The sequence below is a fragment of the Ascaphus truei genome, chromosome 5, assembly GCF_040206685.1.
Source record: "Ascaphus truei isolate aAscTru1 chromosome 5, aAscTru1.hap1, whole genome shotgun sequence".
In the NCBI taxonomy this organism is placed as follows: domain Eukaryota; kingdom Metazoa; phylum Chordata; class Amphibia; order Anura; family Ascaphidae; genus Ascaphus; species Ascaphus truei.
In genome coordinates, this window is record NC_134487.1 from 92,548,921 (window position 1) to 92,565,588 (window position 16,668).

Genomic DNA, 16,668 nt, shown 5'->3' on the forward strand with positions numbered 1-16,668 from the left:
TCCATGCTTTAATGAATAAACAAATTATTTCCTTTAGTTTGCCTTTCTCCTGTCCTTACTTAAAACTTGCTCTACCCTGTTCCTAGTCCTGAATCCTGTGTCCAATGGCCTGAATCCAGCTTTCTCCTCTGTTCCTGCCAATCTTCAGATCTGGACTCCTTCTTCAGACTCTGTCCTGCACTCCTGATGCACCAGAGTGCTACAGAACCTCTGGCACTTCTGCGTCACATGACACCATTATGTCCCAGATGCCAGAAACAGAAGTGAAGGGAGTTTCACTTCAGTTTTTATCAGGCTCGCAGCTCCGTCAGAGCAGTCGGCACGATCTTCCCTTTTAAAATTTCCATAATATAATTGTTGCGTCAGAAGAGCCTCTGGCGTGCCAGGTGCGACATTATGGCACTTTCAAGGTTATTATTACAAATCGTACGTACATGTTTGAGCCTTGTAAAATAATTCTACCATTATTGGGTCAACTCACTCACTGCTTTCCTAACATTTATCTACACATGCTTGTCATGAAATAGGAAAATGTATTTTATATTTTATATTGCATTGTGTATACAATCAGTTAAGACAAAATAACATTTGTAAACTTGTTTTGTGTCTTAGAAATGGACGCGATTCCTCTAGAGAACTCATTGGATTCTTTTTTGCACATGACAAGTCCCTTACAATATACGAATATCGGCAGTTTGGAAAAAATAGGTAAGTTATAGGGGCAATCCTTCCTAGGACCAGAGTGAACTAATTCCAGTGACATGACTAAGGGGTTACATCTAGATGGTTGGTGTCCTTTTTACCCAAATGTAAGACTTGTATGTATTTTTTTTTTTTGAAACGGTTAAAGTTAGTCTGTAAAAATGGTGAGCTGAGACTTGGGAGGTGTTTGATTTCTTCCGGCTACTCCCTTTTGTCTGATATCCCTGTGCGTTCAACACAAGTTTGCATGGTCAAAACTCCTTCTCTCCTCCTCACCTGACTCTCTGATAAGAATACGGTTGGCTAAGTATAACGAAAAAGTGAAAATGACGAAACCTTTGCTATTAGCATGGTTATGTTTGTTTAGGGAAGCCAACTGTGCTGCTAAATTTACAAAAGATTGTTTCCTGGGTGGCTACATGGAATTGCACCATGACGTCATTAATTATTTTTCATATATATGCATTTTTATATCTTCAGTTGTGTTGCATTGTCTGAGTTCTTTTCTCTACCAGACTTCAACTTCAAAGCTTCCACTCCAATAGTTACAGACTAGTTAGAAAGATGTTGAATCCCTCTCAACATGTTCTTTTGAAATTAATTTCTAAGTTGGACTTCTTCATGAATAATAAATAGATCTGTAGAAAATGTTAAGTTGTTTTCACAGCTGAGTTGGCTAAGATGTTTAGCGCGTTATATGTCCGAGTCACAAAATAAACATTGCAATATTTTTGTTGGCATAGGGTAATTATTATAAATAGAGAGGAGAGACAGCACTGATACCCAATAAAGTAACACTCTCGATTTGTAGATGAACATCCAGATTAATTTCACACACTACTCTTGGATGATGAAGAAAAAGTTACCTTTATTCCTAAAGGAACATGGCACACCACATGCTCTGTGTGCTCACATGCTCATCCAAGTGTACTGTGTGAAATGAATCTAGACCACACTTAAAGAGATTAGCACCATCCCCACACCAAGAGACTGTTTTGATTCCATACTGAGGTATCTTGGGATTAGTTCCCTCATTTTTCTACCTACTGTAAATGTACATATTTATTATTGCCCATTGACTGTAAGAATATCAGTAATGCTGAGTGGTTAAAAATGGCAGTATAGCTGCAAGAGCAGTATATAATGCATCTGCTTAATGTATCTGGGTTTATTTGCTTTCTTAATAGTTACCAAACCGCATCAAGAGGTTTGTCAATGATAAACAAACTGCACAAATAAGAGTAGTTTTTTTTAAATATATTTGAAAACCTACCATCTTACTTTTATCTTAAAGGACAAATGCATTACCGTTCATCCAAAAGGGGATTTATATTCACCAGTCTGGACAGAGAAGAGGAAAGCCATATGAACTTGGAGACTTTTATATCGTAAGTGTGCATTTTATCAGTCTTCCAGAAAATTCAACTGTGAGTTTTGATCATTGAGGTCTGGTACCAGTCACATTAATTAATAAAGGTTTGGTGCAACAGGAGAAGAGACAGCAATTATCGTCATAACTTGGTTTTGTTTTTCCTTATAGGTAGGTACAGCTCAACCCCGTTATATATAACGCGATCCGTTACAACGCAAATCCGCTTATAACGCGTTGCAAGCGTGGCTCCCAATTTTTGTATTTATGAATACTTTACAACACAATTATTGGTATCTTAAATACTTTATTGTACAATGCATACAATTGTTCATTATTTCTAACGCGATCCGCTTATGTGATGCTTTGGACCCCAAGCACAGCGTTATAAGGGGGTTGAGCTGTATGTAGTAATAGGTATAATTGAAAACTGGAAAGCCATTTACAGTAGCTACAGTAACATTTTCTACACCATATTATCTTAACTTTAGGGGTACAAATGTCAGATTTATATGTAAGGCAAAAACCAATCCCTTTATGCATAATTGATGCATAGTATACAGTAAGTAATGTTTTACAATGTAATTAAGTAGAACACAGTGGGTGGAATAAATTAAATGTTTACTGAAGGAGAATGAAAGAACTGAGTGTCTTCCAGGCTGCATTTCCATAGATTACTGTCCATTATCATTCAGAATGACGGTGACGGCAAAACATTGGCGTACAAATGCGAAATTGGTGAATTCTGGCCATTCACAAATTTGTAAACGTTGCAAAAATGAAAAACATTGCCAAACAATTATATCTGCACAGGGATTACATTTTGGCCATAACTTTGCTATAATTTTGGCAATATTTGTGAAATGTGTTTTTACCATGAGTTTTATACCATTTACATTTGTCTCAATATAATTTGTAAAATTCTATAATGGTGTAAAAAAGTTTTCTTCAAAGTACTCCATGGAAGTCATTAATGAGGGTGATTCATGCAATCAGCTAACGTAGGACAAGAACTTCCTGTTAGAACGCTACATAAGGGGGCGTTGTCCATCCCTAGTTGATTATTCTTGTTTGTCTGTTTTTTTCATGCTTAATTTAAGTATACTTTACTAGGTTATTTTTCTATGGGATTTATTTTTGCAACGGGCCGCTCTCAGGCTGACCTGAAGGCAGGAGGGGAATTTTTCCTACTCCTTTACCTTCCCCAGTCGCTGTCTTACTGCTGCTTGCCTTCAGTAGGAGACTTTTGCACCTCTTTTCCTAGTGCTGGTATGTGTCCTCTCTTGCAGTCTATCTAGCAACAGCCATTTCGGAGGAGCGTAATGACATCACGTCGAGGCATAGTGACATCATTTCCATTCTCTCGAGGAGTAAAATGTGATACCTAGGCAGCGTGCTTGTGATACTGGTTGTATGATGTTGCCAACAGTAATGTAGAAGGGGCAGTAGGACCAGGCTTGGGAAGAAATTTGAAGAGCTCCATCTTTGACAAGTTTAAGTTGTCAGAGGGCAATCCAGGGTGATATAGCGGAGAGATATTCAGAGAGTTTGGTCTGTGCAGCATGTGTAAGGTCAAGGGTTAAAAAGTAAATTCGTGTGTCATCAGCATAGAGGTGATATTTGAACATGAGATGTGATAAATGTCACCTAGAGAGTGTGTAAAGAGAAAAGAGAAGAGGTCCCAGGACAGAGCACTGGGGTACCTCCACAGAGAGATTGACAGAGGAGGTGTTGCCAAACGAGACACTGAAAATACGATGGGAGAGGTAAGAGGAGATCCAGGATAGAGCTTTGTTACAGATACCAAGAGTATGGAGAATATGAAGTAGGAGAGCATAATCAAGGCCGCCAACAGAAATCATGGGGCCCGGGACAAATGAAAGGAGCAGCCCCCCCCCCCCCCGAACCCATAGCGCACCTACCACGAAAAAATATCTTTTAGCGTGCAATGACTGTGGGTGGGTGAATGACGGTTTTGAATGACAGTGGGTGGGTGAATGACAGTGGGGGGGGGGTGGGTGAATGACAGTGGGTGGGGGGGTGGGTGAATGACAGTGGGTTGGGGGGGTGGGTGAATGACAGTGGGTGGGTGGGTGTGAGGGTGGGTGAATGACAGTGGGTGGGTGTGAGGGTGGGTGAAAGACAGTGGGTGGGTGTGAGGGTGGATGAATGACGGTGGGTGGGTGAATGACAGTTAAATGACAGTGGGTGGGTGGGTGAATGACAGTGGGTGGGTGGGTGAATGACAGTGGGTGGATGGATGAATGACAGTGGGTGGGTGGGTGAGTGGGTGAATGACAGTGGATGGGTGAGTGGGTGAATGACAGTGGGTGGGTGAGGGGGTGAATGACAGGTGGTGGGTGGGTGGGTGAATGACAGGTGGTGGGTGGGTGAATGACAGTTGGTGGGTGGGTGGGAGACAGTGACTTAGATAGTGACCACTGGGAGACAGTGACTTGACAGTGACTGGGTGGGAGACGGTGACTTTTGGGAGACAGTGACTTAGACAGTGACTTTGACAGTGACTATGGGAGACTGACTGGGTGGGTGGGAGACAGTGGGTGGGTGAATGACAGTGGGTGGGTGAATGACAGTGGGTGGGTGGGTGAATGACAGTGACTGGGTGGGTGAATAACAGTGACTGGGTGGGTAAATGACAGTGGGTGGGTGGGTGACAGTGACTGGGTGGGTGACAGTGACTGGGTGGGTGACAGTGACTGGGTGGGTGACAGTGACTGGGTGTTTGACAGTGACTGGGTGGGTGACAGTGACAAGGTGTGGGACAGTGACTGTGTGGGTGACAGTGGGTGACGGTGACAGTGACAGTGGGTGATGGTGACAGTGGGTGACTGGGTGGGGTGACTTACCTTGACCGGGTGGGTGCAGCTTGTCACTGGACGCTTCCCCCTCCTGCCCCCGATATCCCCGCGGCAGCTGCCTGGGACAAGAGGTGGGCTTGGGAGAGGGGGCGCGGGAGGTGGGTTTGGGGGGGGGGGGGCACGGGAGGTGGACTCCGGGGGGGCCACGGGAGGTGGGCTCGGGGGTGCGTGGGAAACTGGCCGCAGGGGGGGTGCGGGCCGCAGGAGGAGCTTGCCGGTACTTCCCCCTCCGTCCCACGTTGGGAGCCTGGGGGGTGGGGGTGCGAGCCGCAGGAGGAGCTTGCTGGTACTTCCCCCTCCGTCCCACGTTGGGAGTGCGGGGAGAGCGGGCCCTGCTTGCCCTGCGCATGCGCTTTGGGAGCGGGCCCTGCTTGCCCTGCGCATGGGACCTCAGGATCGCCGCCATTTTTTTCAACTTTTTTTTTTTGTTCATTTATTTCATTAACTGGCGCCCGGCCGGGCCCCCCTGACCCACGGGGCCCGGGACGCTAGTGCCCTTTGTCTCCCCCTGTTGGCGGCCCTGAGCGTAATGCACAGTATCAAAGGTTGCAGAGAGGTAGAGAAATATGATCAGAGTGTAATGACCTTTGGCAGCATGGAGTTCCTTAGTTATTTTAGTGAGGGCTGTTTATGTGGAGTGAGCAGTGCGGAAGTCAGATTGTAGAGGATCTAGGAGTGAATATGAGGGGAAAAAATGGATCAAGCGAGAGAATACAATGTGTTCAAGGAGATTAGAGGAAAAATGCAACAGGGAAACGGGATTATAGTTAGAGAGACAAGTAGGGTAAAACTTGCTGTTTTTGAGTAATGGTATAACTGTTGTGTGTTTGAAGGAGGAGGGAAAGGTACCAAAGTACAAGGAGGAGTTGAAAATATGTGTGAGCGTAGGGATTAGAGTAGCAGCAAAATGTTTGAGGAGATGGGAGGGAAAGGGGTTTAGAGGGCAAGTGGTAGAGCGAGAAGATGAGATCAGTAGAGACACATTCACCTCTGTCAGCGAAAAAAGAGTTGTGAAAGGACGGAGAAGAGTTAGGAGGAGGTGTAGAATGTGAGGATACAAAGGGGATGTGTTGACGTATGGAATCCACCTTTGTCTTGAAATAGTCAGCAAAGTTCTGAGGTGAAATGGAGGAAGAAAAGCAGGTAACAGACGGTCTGAATAGACTTTCAAAGACATAGAAGAGTTGGCATGGTTTAAACTTGGGAATGTTGATTAGTGACTCTGACTGTGAGTGGTAAACCAGGCTCACAAAGGTTTAAGCCCATTTGGTTACGTCTGATCAATGTATTGGGGTTCCAGAGTGTCATGTCTTGAGCCCAAGGTTTGTACATGCATAACCTGCAACGTGTGGTAATAAAGTGTTTTATGTGTTTTTACCTTTCCAGGAGTGCCAGCAAGCAAAGATTTCTGTGGTATGAGTTTCAAGGGGGGGGGGGGGGGGGGGGGGGGTTGCGGAGAACGTGTTGTCAGAATGTGCCTAGGTAGCGGGGTCCAGAGTTGCTGGATACCCCAAAAATGTACCTGGGAATCATGAGTGATTCCTGGATACATGTAGGCACATTGTCCTAGCAATACCTCCCCTTAAATGCTTTTGCGACTCAGCACTAGGGGTTCCCTTCTTCAGCACAGACCAGAAAGGTAAAAGGGGCATAGGGATGTGAGGGGTCCCTAGGTTAATTAGGTTAAAGGGGATACCCAGTAAATGCCCAGGTCACACAGAACAGGTATTGGGGTTCTGAGGTGCTCCAACCATACATATAAGGCTGTGTGGGGTTTCTTAGAATCCATACTAAGACTATGCAATAGTGTGTGGGAAATCTGTCTAGTGAAAAATAAAGTGCAGCTTTTTATTCTATTTCCCATACCAGAAAGATTTTTAAAGTGTATATTGTATTAACAAAGTATGTTAAGTACATATATGCTTTGTGCACAGTAAATGAGCTGGGACTTTCAAAATCAATGTTTTGACAGGCCAGTGGGGCTACCAACTTGGTGCCAGTATGTCTAACAGGACATCGGAGATGAAAGCCACAGATGATGTTGAAGTGTCAAGATCATTTGGGCAGGAGGGAAGAGCTCAAGTACCCACGTCCTGGGATGAATGGAAGTTCTCCGAATTTCCATTTGCCCCACCAGACTTGGAGGAGCCCAACCCAGCATGTGGCTTCTGAATAGCAAGTGGCTGTGGTGACAACCTTGCACAGGCCCTTGGCAGATTCGGCACCCCTACTTGCCCGGCTTCACAAGACCAGCATCGCTCTGATTGGCTGGTTAGGAAACTCCCACGCCCAGATTAGCTGCAGGGTTTTGTGAATTAAGTATTATAAACCCTGAGCCAATCCGATTTGTAGATTCTAAGCACCAAGTCCAGCAAGTAAATTCAAGTCCTCTGGAGAGAGAGGAGCGGTGGCGTCTGGAATTGCAGGCTGATTTCAGTTCCAGGACATTTCAGGCTAGGTGCCTGTCAGGGTAAGCTTTAGATTTAGAAGCACTTGAACCTAGAAAAGTATAGTTTGCACCCCCAGACCCCAAGTAAGTGTGTCTTGTCTTATGTAGTTTGTGTAACATTGTGTGTCTGTCTTTTCCTGTGAATACATTTAAAATGTATTTCATTTACCTTTTTTGCTCAATGTATGATCCTGGTAAAAAGCTGTAAATGCCTGGTCTCCCGTGACAGTGACAAAAAGTAGGTTTGTTTAGCCTGGGAGAGGGTAGAGTTGAAACAAAATAGGATATATTTGTAGTGAAGGACGTCTGCGAGAGTGAGATTTCCAACAGAGACGTTCTTTTGGAAAACAGTTCGATGGTATATCGAAGAAAGGTAATTTTCTGCCCCAACAAAGGAGATTATGATTCTCATAGTTTGTCAGGCCTCTAAAATGAAGTTTCCAGGAAGCAAGAGCCTATAAACCAGTTAGGCCCTATAGTCGAAATTGGGATTTGGCTAAACGGTGACCCCGACCATCATAAATGAAATGTTTCCGGAAGGGTGCTGGACCCCGTTCCAGGTTAACCAGTGGGCGGCAGATTGACAGGTTTTCTGGATCGCTGGGTCGAAACAATGGACTACTAGGTGCGAAAGATTATAGCCCAGGGATATTCCTTAGATTTCCTAAGAAAACCAAGTCATTGTTTCAGAGAGTCGTATCTCTGAAATAAGTGGAATTTTTTTTTTGTCTTAAAACAGATGTTTCAAGATCTGCTGACCAATGCTACAATTAAGCGGGTTGCGCCTTCTCAGAGAGGCCAAGAATTGTATTCGGTCTTGTTTCTAGTGCGAAAAGCATCCAGAGCATTCCGAGCAATTCTAAACCTAAAAAGGGTCAATATCTTTCTCAACCCCTGTCATTCCAAGATGGAGCCTTTGAGAACAGTCCTAGTCGTAATTTAAAAAAAAGGAGCATTTATAGCCCCATCGATCTAAAATATACCCATCTCCATATTTCAATAAGAAAATCTAATTCCTGAGATTTTGTCTCGACGGCTTGTACTACTAGTTTACAACACTTCCCTTTGAACTGGCCACAGCACCCAGAATCTTAACAAAGGTCATGGCAGTTGTGACAGCATTACTAAGGATCAAATTCTTTTTTGTAGTCCCGTAGTTAGATGACTGGCTAATCAATGCTCCATCGAACTAAGTTGCCAGAGACCATGTGCATATAGTGCACAATGTATTGGAAGCCCACGGGTGGATCATCAATTTGAGAAAAGCAATCTTGTGCCAGCTCAAATCATTCAATTCTTAGGGGTCATGTTCAACACACGGGAAGGCCAATCTCCAAAGTCCACAGAATTATGAAGGAGGTGGGCCTTTCAGAAAGCCCTCAAATCCATCAAGAACACAGTTTATGCTCATAATAGGGCTTCTAAATTCAGTTACGGATGAAGCTCCTTGGGCTACCTCATTCTAGGTCGCTGCAGAGGAATTTTCAAAAAAACACTGAAATCCCAATCCAAATGTCAGATCCAGTTATTGTCGAGCACAAGATGCAGTTTGCAGTGATGGACCACCATCAAGAACTTACAGAAAGGCAAGTCTTTGATTCCTTCAATCTGGACAGTAATGAAGTCTGACTCAAGTCTCACCGGATGAAGTGTGATTTTGTTAGGATCAAGTGATTCAGGGGCTCTGGTCAAATCAAGAAAGAAGCCTCCAAATCAATGTATTGGAGGTTCGAGACATTCTACGCTGTCCAAGGCCTTCAGACCACTCAGTGCATTCACCATTAAAGGTTTTATCCAACAATGTCACAGTCGTAGCGTATATAAACCGTCAGCAGGAACAAGGAGCCTGAGCGTTCTCAAAGAAGCTTCCGGAATCTGGCAGTGGGCGGAAGAAGCAGTTCCATGTATCTCTGCAGCGTGCATTTCAGGAGGCAAAGATTTTGAGGCTGACTTCTCAGCAGATATTCCATACACCCATGAGAACTAAACCAGGAAGTTTTTAATAAATTAATACAGAAATGGAATTTCCATCTCGGTTACATATTTCCCCCATTCCCTCTTCTGCAGCAAATCATGAACAAGATCAAGAGAGACCGGGCCTCGAGCTCTGTTGATAGCCCCGTATTAGACCATGCGGACCTGGTTTGCATACTTAAAAAGTTTGCCACTGGAAAAAACGTATATCCTCCAGGCGTTTCCGGCATTATTGACTCAAGGACCAGTTTGTTTCCCTAATCCTAAATTCCTAAGTATTTATTCATAAAATGTTTTACCAGGAAGTAATACATTGAGAGTTACCTCTCGTTTTCGAGTAAGTCCAGGGCATAGAGTTAAGATGACATGGTTACAAATACAGTTACATAAGTGAACAGGGTATACATTATATAGAAGACATAGCATGCTCAGTTAGAGATAATCTTAATATATAAAATCGAATGGTTAGTGAGGTTAGTGCTATCTGCGGTGAATCTGATTGGTCCTCAGCCTCTGGCCAATCAGATTGCTGTGTGACGTCACCCAACTGCCACTCTTCCCCCTCGGCTCGCCGCTCGCCACACACAGACACACAGACACACACACACAGACACACACCAAATCACCTCTCCCCCTCCCCGCTCCAAATCACCCCTCCCCAGCGGCATCACCTCTCCCCCCTCCCCGCTCCAAATCACCTCTCCCCCTCCCCAGCGGCATCACCTCTCCCCCTCCCCAGCGGCGCTCCAACTCACCCTCTCCCCCTCCCCAGCGGCATCACCTCTCCCCCTCCCCGCTCCAAATCACCTCTCCCCCTCCCCGCTCCAAATCACCTCTCCCCCCTCCCCAGCGGCATCACCTCTCCCCCCTCCCCGCTCCAAATCACCTCTCCCCCTCCCCAGCGGCATCACCTCTCCCCCTCCCCAGCGGCCCTCCAACTCACCTCTCCCCCTCCCCAGCGGCATCACCTCTCCCCCTCCCCGCTCCAAATCACCTCTCCCCCTCCCCGCTCCAAATCACCTCTCCCCCTCCCCAGCGGCATCACCTCTCCCCCTCCCCAGCGGCGCTCAAACTCACCTCTCCCCCTCCCCAGCGGCATCACCTCTCCCCCCTCCCCGCTCCAAATCACCTCTCCCCGCTCCAAATCACCCCTCCCCGCTCCAAATCACCTCTCCCCCCTCCTCGCTCCAAATCACCTCTCCCCCTCCCCAGCGGCATCACCTCTCCCCCTCCCCAGCGGCGCTCCAACTCACCTCTCCCCCTCCCCAGCGGCATCACCTATCCCCTCCCCGCTCCAAATCACCTCTCCCCCTCCCCGCTCCAAATCACCTCTCCCCCTCCCCAGTGGCATCACCTCTCCCCCTCCCCAGCGGCGCTCCAACTCACCTCTCCCCCTCCCCAGCGGCATCACCTCTCCCCCTCCCCGCTCCAAATCACCTCTCCCCCTCCCCGCTCCAAATCACCTCTCCCCCTCCCCAGCGGCATCACCTCTCCCCCCTCCCCAGCGGCGCTCAAACTCACCTCTCCCCCTCCCCAGCGGCATCACCTCTCCCCCCTCCCCGCTCCAAATCACCTCTCCCCCCTCCAAATCACCTCTCCCCGCTCCAAATCACCTCTCCCCCCCCCCCCCCCCGGCGGGGGAACAGGCAGCTGCCACGTGGCGCGTAAGATGGCGGACCCCTTCCTCCCTCGCGGCGCCGAGTCAGAAGATGGCAGCGGCCGGAAGTACAGGTAGGTGTCGCTCCCCCACCTCCGGCGCCAAACGGAAGTGAGAAAGGGCGCATCAACTGAGACGTCTGTGTGTGTGTGTGTGTGTGTGTGTGTGTGTCACTGTCCACTGCCCCCCCCCCTCCTGTCCACTGCCCCCCCCTCCTGTCCACTGCTCCCCCCTCCTGTCCACTGCCCCCCCCTCCTGTCCACTGCCCCCCCCCTCCTGTCCACTGCCCCCCCTCCTGTCCACTGCCCCCCCTCCTGTCCACTGCCCCCCACTCCTGTCCACTGCCCCCCACTCCTGTCCACTGCCCCCCCTCCTGTCACTGCCCCCCCTCCTGTCCACTGCCCCCCCCTCCTGTCCACTGCCCCCCCCTCCTGTCCACTGCCCCCCCCTCCTGTCCACTGCCCCCCCTCCTGTCCACTGCCCCCCCTCCTGTCCACTGCCCCCCCCTCCTGTCCACTGCCCCCCCCTCCTGTCCACTGCCCCCCCTCCAGTCCACTGCCCCCCCCTCCTGTCCACTGCCCCCCCCTCCTGTCCACTGCCCCCCCCTCCTGTCCACTGCCCCCCCTCCTGTCCACTGCCCCCCCCTCCTGTCCACTGCCCCCCCTCCTGTCCACTGCCCCCCCTCTGTCCACTGCCCCCCCCTCCTGTCCACTGCCACCCCCCTCCTGTCCACTGCCCCCCCTCCTGTCCACTGCCCCCCCCTCCTGTCCACTGCCCCCCCCTCCTGTCCACTGCCCCCCCTCCTGTCCACTGCCCCCCTCCTGTCCACTGCCCCCCTTCCTGTCCACTGCCCCCGTCCTGTCCACCGCCCCCCCCCTCCTGTCCACCTCCCCCCCCTCCTGTCCACTGCCCCCCCTCCTGTCCACCCCCCCTCCTGTCCACCCCCCCCTCCTGTCCACTGCCTCCCTCCTGTCCACTGCCCCACCATCCTGTCCACTGCCCCTACTTCCTGTCCACTGCCCCCCTCCTGTCCACTGCCCCCCTCCTGTCCACTGCCCCCTTCCTGTCCACCGCCCCCCCCCTCCTGTCCACCTCCCCCCCTCCTGTCCACTGCCCCCCCTTCCTGTCCACTGCCCCCCTCCTGTCCACTGCCCCCTTCCTGTCCACCGCCCCCCCCTCCTGTCCACCTTCCCCCCCTCCTGTCCACCTCCCCCCCCTCTCCTGTCCACTGCCCCCCCTCCTGTCCACTGCCCCCCTCCTGTCCACTGCCCCCCCTTCCTGTCCACTGCCCCGTCCTGTCCACCGCCCCCCCCTCCTGTCCACCTCCCCCCCCTCCTGTCCACCCTCCCCCCCCTCTCCTGTCCACTGCCCCCCCTCCTGTCCACCCCCCCTCCTGTCCACTGCCCCCCCCTCCTGTCCACTGCCCCCCCCTCCTGTCCACTGCCCCCCCTTCCTGTCCACTGCCCCCCTCCTGTCCACTGCCCCCTTCTTGTCCACCGCCCCCCCTCCTGTCCACCTCCCCCCCCCTCCTGTCCACCTCCCCCCCTCTCCTGTCCACTGCCCCCCCTCCTGTCCACTGCCCCCCCTTCCTGTCCACTGCCCCCCCCCTCCTGTCCACCTCCCGCCCCTCCTGTCCATCTCCCCCCCTCTCCTGTCCACTGCCCCCCCTCCTGTCCACCCCCCCCTCCTGTCCACTGTCCGTCCCTCCTGTCCACTGTCCGTCCCCCCCCTCCTGTCTACTGTCCGTCCCTCCTGTCCACTGTCCCCCCATCCAGTCCACTGTCCGTCCCCCCCCTCCTGTCCACTGTCCGTCCCCACCCCCTCCTGTCCACTGTTCATCCCCCCCCTCCTGTCCACTGTTCGTCCCTCCCCTCTGGGGAACACGGAGAAAGAGGGAGAGAGAAGGGAGCGGGAAATTTTACTCACGGCCAACGCCAGGTCTCTCTCCCCCTCGCCGCTACAACTCACCTCTCTCCCTCCCCGCCGCCGCTCCAACTGGAACAGATGGCGGCGCCCGGAAGGACCCCCTTCCTCCCTCGCGGCGCCCAGTGAGAAGATGGCGGCGCACGGAAGTACAGGTAGGTGTCGCGTGTGTCGCTCCCCCACTTCCCCACCCCCCCACTTCTTCCCCCCCCACTTACCCCCTCCCCCACCTACCCCCCTTCTCCCCTCCCCCACTTACCCCCCCCCCCACCTACCCCCCCACCTCCCAGAGCATGCTCTCTACGGCTCAACATCCCCGAGGAGCAGGAGGAGGGCGGCAGGGACTTAATGCTGCTAGGTGAGGAAATGCAGGGGGAGGAATCCATGCCTTTGAGGCGCCCCCCCCCCCTGCCTTTGACGCCCCCCCCCCCCTGCCTTTGACGCCCCCCCCCTGCCTTTGACGCCCCCCCTGCCTTTGACGCCCCCCCTGCCTTTGACGCCCCCCCCCTCCCTTTGACGCCCCCCCCCCTCCCTTTGACGCCCCCCCCCTCCCTTTGACGCCCCCCCCCTCCCTTTGACACCCCCCCCCTGCCTTGGACGCTCCCCCCCCCTGCCTTTGACGCCCCCCCCCCCTGCCTCCGGGCAACGCCGGGTATACACACACCTCTCCTCCCCCCCATCACACTCACCTCCCTCTCCAGCGCTGACTCACCTCCCCTCCCCGGCGCTCACTCCCCCTGCCTTTCACGCCCCCCCTCCCTGCCTCCGGCCAATGCCGGGTATACACACACACACCTCCTACACCCCCATCACACTCACCTCCCTCCCCGCCGCTCATTCACCTCCCTGGCGCTGACCCACCTCCCCTCCCCGCCGCTGACTCACCTCCCCTCCCCTGACTCCCCTCCCTGGTGCTCCCCTCCCCGGCGCTCCACTCACATCACCTCCCACACACTGACTGACACACACAACTTACTGACACACACACACGCTGACTGACGCACACACACACGCACACTAACTGACGCGCGCACACACACTGACTGACACACACACACTGACACACACACACTGACACACACACACACTGACTGACACACACTGACTGACACACACACACTGACTCACAGACACACACTGGCTCACACACACACACTGGCTCACACACACACACTAACTGACGCGCGCGCACACACACACACACTGACTGACACACACACACCGACTGACACACACCGACTGACACACACACACCGACTGACACACACACACCGACTGACGCGCGCACACACACCCCCACACACACTGACTGCCGCACGCGCACACACACCCCCACACACACACACTGACTGCCGCACGCGCACACACACACTGACTGACGCGCACACAAACCCTGACTGACGCACGCACGCACACACTGACTGAGGCACACACACACGCACACACTGACTGTGTGTGCGTCAGTCAGTCTGTGTGTGTTTGTGTTTCTGCCTCAGACTCACTGACGCGCGCGCAAACACACAGTGACTGACGCACACACGCTACATGAAGCTGTAAAGGAGGAAGGGGGGGGGGACTGGATTGATGTGAATGGGGGACAAACAGAGAGAGGGGGGAGGAGAGAGAGAGGAACGGGAACATTACATCCCGGGCAACGCCGGGTCTTTCAGCTAGTATATATTATAGGCGTATGTAACAGTTACAGACGAGATTAAAAGATGATGAGATCTTTAGTTTTGAAAGAACTTAGACTGGTGGTGGCTGTGAGAGTCTCCGGTAGATTGTTCCAGTTTTGGGGTGCACGGTAAGAGAAGGAGGAGGGGCCGGATACTTTGCTGAACCTTGGGACCATGAACAGTCTTGTGGAGTCTGATCTCAGATAAGTGCTGCATGTGGTAGGGGTCAGGAGCTTGTCCAGATAGACGGGTAGATTGCCCAGAAAGTATTTGAAGGCAAGACAGGAAAGATGAACTTTGCGCCTAGATTCAAGTGATGACCAATCTAGTTCTTTGAGCATTTCGCAGTGATGTGTGTTGTAGTTGCATTGGAGAACAAAATGCCATATTGAATTGTAGAGGGTGTCAAGTTTGCTAAGGTGGATTTGGGGTGCCGAGCCGTAAACTATGTCCCCATAGTCAATAATTGGCATTAGCATCTGCTGTGCGATACGCGTTCTGACCAGCAGACTTGGAGAGAGAGGATTTGTTCCTGTAAATTACACCTAGTTTGGCATAGGTTTTGGATGTCAGGGTATCAATGTGCACCCCGAATGTTAAATGGGAGTCAAACCATATGCCCAAGTATTTAAAACTAGTAACAGGAGTTAGGGTGGTTTTAGCGTTGGTTCTGATTTGGAACTCAGTCATTGGAAGCTTTAAAAATTTAGCCTTGGCCCCAAATACGATTGTTACAGTCTTGTCGGTGTTTAAAAACAGTTTGTTTTCGGAAATCCAATTTTCAAGTCTCAAAAAGTCAGATTGAAGTATGTGTTCAAGGTCGGAGAGGGTATGGCTGTGTGCATATAAGATTGTGTCATCTGCAAACATGTGTATTGAGGCTCCCTTACAAGCTGTAGGAAGATCATTGATGAACACGGAGAAGAGTAGGGGCCCCAGGACCAAGTCTTGCGGGACACCACAGGTGATATCCAAGGGGTTGGAGTTAGAGCCTGAGATGGACACATGTTGGGATCTACATGATAGGTAGGAATAAAACCAGTTTAAAGCATGCTTCCCTATTCCAGAGCACTGGAGTTTGTTAAACAAGATAACATGATGAACAGTATCAAAAGCCTTGGCAAAATATAGGAGTATTGCACCAGTGAGTTGTCCCCGTTCCATTCCACACTGGATTTCATTGAAAACTTTTAGCAGGATAGTTACGGTGGAGTGTTTGGGGTGAAAGTCAGATTGGAATTGGCTAGGGAAATTTGTCTTGGTATAGTAGTCGCTTAATTGGGAGTGTACACATTTTTCCATTACTTTGGATAGTATTGGGAGAAGAGAGATTGGCCTGTAGTTTGAGACAGTGCTTTTGTCCCCATTTTTGAAGATTGGGACAACTCTGGCAGTTTTCCAGGTCTTAGGGATATGGCCTGCAGACAGGATAGAGTTGACTATGGAAGCAATTGGTTTGGCAATGGCTGGGGCACCAAGTCTTAGGAACTTAGATTGCAGTAAATCAGGTCCACATTGGCTGCTTAGTTTTAATTTGAGGAGCGCTTGTGTAATCTCTTCGGATACAGGGACAAATTGAAAATTGTGAGCAGTGCTGGGAGAGGGTGGGGCTTTAGGGTTACTCACAGAATGAGGTTCATGTTTGTGGTTTGGTTTGCGTTTCGCTAATAAGTTAGTAGCACACCCCACAAAGTAATCATTGAATGCCTTTGCAATGTCAGTGGGGTTTGTCAGAGTAATATCCTCCTTAGTGATATTACTTGGTTGTTGATAGCTATAGATAGATAGATAATCAGACACATTTTACGTTATGGTGGGTAGAAAAAGGTGACACAAAACCTCCACTGTTATCATATAGCCAATAAAGACTATCACTTGTAAGCACATTCACATGTCTTAGACAGGTCTGCAACCCTGCCTTTCACCATTATCACCTAGCATACAGTGCTTCCACTGCAGCAAGGGATTCTGGGAAATAACATGCAAATGAGCACACAATGTGTCAACCTTTGCCTGAAATCCATTTTTACATGGAACCC

General features: G+C 50.6%; 1 protein-coding gene across 3 annotated transcripts in view; it reads left to right on the forward strand.

The window, feature by feature from the left end:
* CAPS2 (calcyphosine 2) overlaps positions 1–16,668 on the forward strand; it is a 108,005-nt gene that overhangs the window by 51,681 nt on the left and 39,656 nt on the right. For all 3 annotated transcript variants that reach the window (XM_075600225.1, XM_075600222.1, XM_075600223.1), the window contains exons 12-13: positions 613–708; positions 1,997–2,090. In XM_075600225.1, coding sequence (XP_075456340.1) covers positions 613–708; positions 1,997–2,090 — 190 coding nt within the window. The remainder of the gene's footprint in view (positions 1–612; positions 709–1,996; positions 2,091–16,668) is intronic.